At 38.4% G+C, this 8,145-nt stretch overlaps 1 protein-coding gene across 2 annotated transcripts; it reads right to left on the bottom strand.

Annotated features, from left to right (window-relative positions):
• Positions 1-93: 93 nt before the first annotated feature.
• Positions 94-5,364, bottom strand: LOC311304161 (protein eva-1 homolog C). 2 transcript variants are annotated; one of them, XM_084431027.1, is made up of 8 exons: positions 5,098-5,364; positions 2,687-2,889; positions 2,452-2,575; positions 2,218-2,370; positions 1,915-2,058; positions 1,755-1,826; positions 1,068-1,148; positions 94-721 (listed from the first exon to the last, which is right to left on the bottom strand). In XM_084431027.1, the coding sequence occupies exons 1-8, from the start codon at positions 5,189-5,191 to the stop codon at positions 333-335; spliced, it is 1,260 nt and encodes a 419-aa protein (XP_084287153.1). In that variant the 5' UTR covers positions 5,192-5,364; the 3' UTR covers positions 94-332. The 2 variants fall into 2 exon arrangements, with proteins under 2 accessions (XP_084287153.1, XP_084287154.1); XM_084431028.1 differs by lacking the exon at positions 1,068-1,148.
• Positions 5,365-8,145: the final 2,781 nt, after the last annotated feature.

Below are 8,145 nucleotides of genomic sequence, written 5' to 3'. Positions count from 1 at the left end.
AAACCAAATCCCTGGTTGGCTGTGTTTGATAAGTAGGCTACGCAAATATATTTTATTTTCAATGTGCACAACATCCAAAGAAATCACACCTCTCACACCTCGCTCATTTATTAAACCAGTTCGAATTATACATGAAAATGTACACATAAATACAGTCTATTCATAAAACACAAGCAGGTGGGCTTGATAAGGATGTCACAGATGTCATTCTTGTTATGCATTTAAGATCCAGACAATATAATCTTATCATTCATGTTAAATAGTAGAATATAATTAGTGTTTGTTTTATCAAAGAAAACATTCATCAATCAGATTGGCAGAGGACATCAAGATCATGCAGAGGAGGTTTTGATTTTGTGCATGGCATAAGGGCTGGAGTTGATATGTGGCCAGATGTCTCCATTTGGCATCTCAGGTTTGTCCTCATCCCTTCTTTCTTCCATAACCACTGTCATTATCATCTCTTGGTTGAACATGTCTGGCGTGCGATACGGGCGCGCGAGGTGGCGAAAAGAAGAACGCAAGGAGGCGTCATCGTCATCAAAATCATCTATTAGTCCTCCCTGTGACCTGTGGGACGACTTTAGCTCATCTCCTAGCTCAGACGCCAAGTCTTTCAGATCTCGAATCAGGGTGGATTTGAGACCGAACAAACACAGCAAGAAGAACAGACCAGCACATATACCAGAGACAAAGTATAAAGCCACTGTCTCCGGAAGACCTTGGGGAAATGGAAAAGAGAGGCCAAATTAACATTTAAAATGTAATAAACAATACATTCAACAATGAAGAGGAGAAGAGATTAAAAAAAGTAATTAGTAAAATGCTACCACACTTAGTAAATGAGAAGGCCATTGCTGACTGCTGATGTTAGCAAACCACTAAGAAAGATTAACTGTTTTTGCATTGATTTTTTAAATTACTTTAATGTTACTGGTACATGTACTGTAACATTTATGTTTGAATTTAAAAAATGAATAAAACCAAAAAAAAGTAAAGTGAATACTACGTAAAAATGGCACCAAATCATTTGAACATTCTGGGATCAGGCCACACATCTAACGTACCCTGGATCTGGGAAAAGATTTCCAGAGAGTTGGTGAAAATGTTTTGTGGTCTGGACACACCGGGGCCAGTATACCACCCTCCTGTGAAGCGGGGGAGAGGGGATTGGATCCCGCAGTCAGCAGTACCATCAACAACCAATGACTGACAGTTATATTATATGAGTCATACGGTTGTGGTCAAAATGTTACATAATACCTTGAAAAAATCTGCAAAATGTTAATAATTTTAACAAAATAAGACGGATAATAAAAATGTTTGCTGCTGAATTTATACAAATGACCCCATTCAAAAGTTGACTGTTAATGCATCTTGTTGCCTTCTTTAGCATTAGTGTTTTCAGTTTTCACCTTTTGCAATAGTTGTTTATGAATGCTTAGTGTGAAAAGATGGATCTCAAAATCATACAGTCACTGGAAAGGATTCAAATATGCAGAAGATGCTGGAAACATTTTATGATCCCTCTTATTTTGTTAAAATTGTTAACATTTTACTAATTCTGCAAGGTACATGTGAACTTTTGACCACAATTGTATATCTCTCCTGTCATATTTTCATTTGCAATACTAACACATGGAATAAGTTGCAGTTATTATGTTAAAATCATCTTTTTAATACAAGCCAGTTTAATACAATGAAAATTAGCTTAGCAATGAAGAACATTTACACCATAGACTCCTTTTTCTTACCATGCGTATAGTCAGAGAGCAAGAAAGGATCTGTGTTTCCACGTCCAACATCTTCCAGTAGATACCGTGGTACTTAAATGCACAACAGCAACAAAGAAAGTGTTTTTATGACTGCTTCAACAGTGAATAAGTTGACCATAGTTTTTCGAATGAAACTCACCACAGGTGAAGGAAACTCGCAAATGCTTTCTGGTGCCAGGGAAACAGGGGTCTCCAAAACCCTGAGCATCAGCCAACACAGAGCAGTTCGTCCTGCCATGACACTTCCTTGACACCCTCCTCAAGGCTGACGGAGACAAGCACTCTAACAGGAAACATAATCTCATCAAATGAATGACCATGATCTCATCAAATGAATGTCCATGATCTTATCAAATGAATTTGAACACATATTTTACTGCCTCTTCTGTTGTGGCAAAACATTCCCACTAGATGGAAGAAGTGTGTTATTTTATTCTCAGACCTATGTCCGTTTTTGTTTTAGCCTCTTGAGGGCACTCAAGACTGTCGTGCTCCAAGTGGCCAAACGTGGCTGAATAGATGGCCAGAACCGTGTCGTTCTTACAGGCCAGCTTCAGCCGCTCATTCTCACACACAGTTTTCGAGCGATGATGCTCTGTGGAGAAGGAAAATCATTGATGTGCTGCTCGGTTACAATCTCGCTAAAGTGAAGCACAATATACAGTAGGCGTCTCACCAGGCTTGCACTTGTAGGAGACAATGATGTATTTGCTGGTTTCAGGGCAGGGATCTTGACCAAACACAGGACTCACCACAGGAATCTGACACTCCCATCGATCCTGGCACTCAGACATCACTTTCTGACCATGAAAACACATTCTGACTGAAATTCATTATCAATCATTATGAGTTTTATAATGGAGATTTTTGCCTCTAGAATTAAAGAATGAGTAAACGCAGATCAATGATACCTGAATGGCTGTGGTCGATATACAGTCAGTGTTTTCCTCTGTTATGTTTGGGTTTGCGTGTGGGCATAGATATGGACTCGGGACACGGCGTCCATAAAACGCTGAGAGGACAGCCACAGATGTTCTAGTAGGGCATCTGATGGTCAGCATCTCTCCATCACATGCATGGGCAGTGTGGTTCTTCAGGATCCTGTGGAGGTAATCTAAGGGGAAAAATTGATGTACGCAGACAGCTTTTAAAGTGGTCTAAACATCAGATGAGCATCACTGTTGCTGAGTAAAGGCACTGCTCAGCATACAGACAAGGCATTGTAAATGCATTTAGAGAACCCACTACACAACAGCATTGTTGACCACAATTGTACACTTATAGTGTAAATCGAGCAATGTGACAATGGACAAACCAACTCCCGCACTTATCTTTTCTTGCAAATGCAAATGTAGTTGACATTATGATGTCTTCTTAGGTACTATGAGTGCTGTTTTTATCTTACGAATACAGTTATACAATAACAGAGATTTCCAACTGGTGGGTCGGGAACTATGGAGGGATTATTGGGTCAGATTTAAAACTAAAAGTCTAAAACTAAAAGTCTTAAACAAAAACTAAAAGTCTAAATTTGAAACTAAAAGTCTAAGTCGAAAACTAAAAGTCTAAGTCGAAAATGAATTTGGTATTTAGGATTGGGCATTTGGTCATTTAGCCATTTAGGATTTAGGATTGGGCATTTAGGGATTTAGGATTGGGAATTTGGTATTTAGGATTGGGCATTTAATCATTTAGCCATTTAGGATTTAGGATTGGGGATTTGGGGATTTAGGATTGGGAATTTGGGGATTTAGGATTGGGCATTTGAGGGTTGAGGATTGAGGAGTGTATGCAAATAAGGAGGCGGGGCCCAAATACTGGAGGTTGGGTTTGAAATGGCTGGTGTGCAGAGGCACCTTATGGACAGCAGAGGGAGCTCCCAGTGCTAAGGAGCACACTGTAATGAAGGTTTCGACTTAGACTTTTAGTTTCAAATTTAGACTTTTAGTTTTTGTTTAAGACTTTTAGTTTTAGACTTTTAGTTTTCAATCTGACCCAATAATCCCTCCATAGGGAACCCAGGACAGGAAAATAAAATAAAATGAAATGATAATAATTTTGCCCTTGGTGTGCCTATGCAGTTATTAATAAAAGTTTATTAATAATTAACTTAATAATGTTTCTTATTGTTTATTAAACATTAATAATAATGTTTTATGGGGCTGGATGGTAATTGAATAAATAAAATAAAATAATTTCTTGATAGGCCAAGTATTATTAAAATATTTCAGTGTTTTAAGCACGTTTGGTATCAAATAAAAAAATACAATTATTTTGGTGATTCTAAAAAAGATCTATAGACAATCATAAATCAACTTTATCAATGAAAAGTTTGAAAAGTCAATTAAATTTAAATTTCAAGTTAAGTTGCTATTAATTTATTGTTTCTTTTGAAAATGTTATATTTCAACTTCTGCAGTGAAAGAGAGAGGAAGAGGTCAGGGACAGCCATGTAGTCAGAGGAAATGACCCCTAAATGATTTGAAAGCGGTCTGCACTGCACATTTGAGATTTAAATGTTATGAATTGGACAACATGAACAGAACATTTCCCTCTCTAGATGCATTTTCTCTTTCTTATCCTCCACTTTTCCACACAGCTCAGGTTTCAAGCTTGTCATGTTTTTAACATGCCCTAGCCTATTCAGTATGTTCCTTCATTGGACCGTATCTATGAGTATTCAATGAGAAGGAACTGGATCAAGGGTAATGTCTGGCCCGTACCGTACCTCTCTCTGTCTCTCTTGGGTTAGGCCATTCTGCATCTGTAGAGCCCTCTGTTATGCAGTGCCAGGCACAGACACACTCACAAATAAACACAATGAGCTATTCTTGGCTGATTATCACTCTTGAAGCCATTATGTATTGTATAGGGGGGAGATACAGAAACACAATCAGAAACAATTAAATCAAGAAGCCAACATGTGTCACTGAAATGCCTGAAGTAATCAAAATATAAAATGCATGAATACATTTTTCTGACTTTTTACATACGACATATAAACACTGCTGTTGGACTTATATTTGTGGATTAGTGTATTTGCCACAAACATATTATACACTTTGTCAACCATCTTCAACACAAAATGTTTGTCTTTGGTTCAGAATGGGTTAATGTTGCCTTGCCTTCCAATATGGATTGTGCTCAAACAATAGAAGAGGAAGGGACACCCATCTCTCTTAAGCTGATGCTCTACAGATTGTTGACAAAGACTATGTAAAAGACAAAATACGGAATGTTCTCTTTCCTTTGGGAGTTACGCTCCAAGACAGCATGCAGTATTTCCTCTATCACAGCCACAAAATTCGAGAAAAACACTTACCAGAGAAATCTGGGGCTGATGAGGATTGCCCTGTGTTGACAGCTAGGGCGAATGAGAGGAAACACCAGGACCAACAAGAGCTCCATAGAGACATAGTGCACAACGCACATTACGAACCGCTGTGATTTTTAACTTGGAGAAGTTGTTTGGCTGTTTACTGCCCTCTGACTTCTGACCAGGAGAAAAGGGTCAATGGTAACATTGTGCTGAGTGGAGAACAAGCACTCTTTCAACAGCACTGACACTGACACACATTTGTCTCATTGCACTGTTTAGACAGTTTTCAGGCTTGTTTTCCATTTATTTATCAAAAGGGCTTTTTGAGGTGACAAGGTTCACACGTCTGTTTAATAAGTAGCCACCCTGATGATAATAAATGTAGTTCCTAGTCAAATGTACAACAAAAATCACTTTCTTAATCAGTATTGTAGTCTTGTTTGAAGTAAAAACAAGTTAAATGAACCTGATAGTTTTCATATATTGTTCATATACATCTATCTAAATGTATCAAAGCTTTGTATTTTTAATAAATGTTCTTTTGAACTAATCCTGAAAAAAAAAATCATCATGCTTTACGCTAAATTTACACTAAATTATTAATTAGCCAATCTATTTTCATTTACATTTACATTTAGTCATTTAGCAGACGCTTTTATCCAAAGCGACTTACAAATTAGGACTAAATTAAGCGAGTCATCATGAAGAGGCAAAAACAACAACAACGCAAGAAGTGCTCAAAATACGAAGTTCAGGCATTATTCAGAGTAGCATAAGCCTGATAAGTGCTGTTTCAAAGGGAAAGGAATTTTTTTTTTTTTTATGAGGTTAAGTGCTCACGGAATAGATAGGTTTTCAGCTGTCTTTTGAATGTTGTCAGGGATTCTGCATTCCGGATGAGGGTGGGGAGAGCGTTCCACCAGCATGGAACTGTGAATGAGAATGTTCTGGAAAGTGATTTTGTGGCTTTCTGTGATGGAACCACGAGACGTCGCTCGTTGACCGATCGTATGGCGTCTGGTAGGGATGTAGACTCGTAGGAGTGAGTGAAAGTAGGAGGGAGCTGAGCCTGCGATAGGTCTGTAAGCAAGCGTCAATGCCTTGAACTTGATGCGAGCAGCGAGAGGTAGCCAGTGCAGAGAGATGAACAGAGGAGTGACGTGGGCCCTCTTGGGCTCGTTGAAGACAAGACGAGCTGCAGCATTCTGGATCATCTGTAGAGGTTTGGTTGCACATGCTGGAAGTCCGGCCAGAAGAGCATTACAGTAGTCAAGCCTAGAAATGACCAGGGCCTGGACGAGAAGTTGTGTTGCATGCTCAGTTAGGAAAGACCTGATCTTTCAACATTGATGATAAAAAATTAAAATAAACATTTCTGGAGAGTGGCGTAATGTCTGTATACATTTTCTTTTCTTGAGTTGATCTTGTTTTAAGGATGTTTATATATTTTTTACTGGAAAACAAGATAAATACTGAATAAGACGTGCAGTTTTTGTGTAACGAGTCATGCATTAAATCAGATTTCTCTCCATTTCTCTTCAGTAAGAAAAACCTAAAAAAAATAGTCTTTGCTGAGCTTGACGGTTTTGTTTCCTTTGCTTGCATTTATGTATAAACGACAGAAGTGGGTCCTCATGATCAACATTGGGGTCCTGTTTAGGGAGATAAAGCAAGGATTTTCCAAGCTGTGTGTTCCCAGCTGCTGGATGTCCTGTAGATAGCCTATCATCTCAGGATAAGTGCTTCCTCACTCAGCCTGAGGAAGAGAGAGGTCAGTGGTTAGTGAGCACATCACATTTCTCTCTATTCCAGAAATACTATAGGAGAAGCAACTCTGTTGCCACTAAATATATTTCTGGTAAATATGAGTCGTCAGTCTGCTATCTCTATAAGGACAGTATGTTTTCTGAACATGCAATGAATATTGAGCAGAGGTCAGAAAACATGTAGGGCTTTTTATATACTGCATCTTAGCTTTCTCAGCACTTTGTCAATTTAATCACCCTCCCCAAGTTAAAGAACCACAACCCCCACATATGAGATTGGTCTGGTGCCTGAGAGGAATGTTTGTGATTTAAATTGGAGCTGTGTTGAGTATGGAGACAAATGCTGTACAATAATGTGCTGACCTTTGACATGTTTGCTTAGTGATTGCAGCGGTGGCATCAGATTAGAGGCTTACTATTTTGGGTTGTTACGGCTCATCATCTCCATGGTGATTTCTTGTTTGGTGGTATATTCCATGTGGTGGCGCAGTATGTTAACGGGAAAGAGAAGCTAGCATGGACTAAAACAGCTCAGATCTGTTACTCATAATATCCTGTTGGCTTCAAGAGGAGGGAGTACACTGGGTAAACTGGCATGGCTGATGGCACATTTCCTGTGCTAGCCGAATTGGAGCTAGCTTAATTTCCTGGGTTTGTAAAGAGTTTCCATGTCAGGCTCTTTCTTTGTATATACAGCATAATCACCAGCCTTTTACTTAAAGGGATAGTTCACCCCAAAATAAACATTTTGTCATAATTTACTCTCTTCTTCTATGGAACACCAATGAAGATATTTAGTAAAGTAAATTATAGAGACCATGGGCTGACCATCTCCAACATTATAATTTGCTTTACTATATTGATGTACATTACAGACATGGTCATTTACTATCACAGCTTGAACATTCATGAAACACTCATCAAACATGAGGGTAAATGATGAAGGTGAACTATCCCTTTAAAAGTGTCTACAACCACTTTTAAAAGTCTTTGTGAGGAAAGAACAAAGCAATTATTTGCTTTCTTTGGTTTGTTGATGTGTCTGCTTTTTGCTGTAATATTGTTTCAGACTAGTGTGAATTCCCCAGAATTATGCAATAAAACCCCCTCAATACAACATCTGTGTGCTGAATGAGGAAATGAAACTCTTTAGGGATTGAAAACAATTATGTAAGAATGGCATTCTGTCATTAAAATGTCTGTTTTATAGTGCTGGTTTACGAGATGAATTTTAGTCTAAGTTTGTGTAAGATATTAATTGTATGCTGTAAATTGTTCTAAGAGT

This window comes from Rutilus rutilus (genome assembly GCF_951802725.1).
Source record: "Rutilus rutilus genome assembly, chromosome: 14".
In the NCBI taxonomy this organism is placed as follows: Eukaryota; Metazoa; Chordata; class Actinopteri; order Cypriniformes; family Leuciscidae; genus Rutilus; species Rutilus rutilus.
The sequence above is the reverse complement of the archived record's forward strand: the minus strand, read 5'-3'. Positions and strand labels throughout refer to the sequence as shown.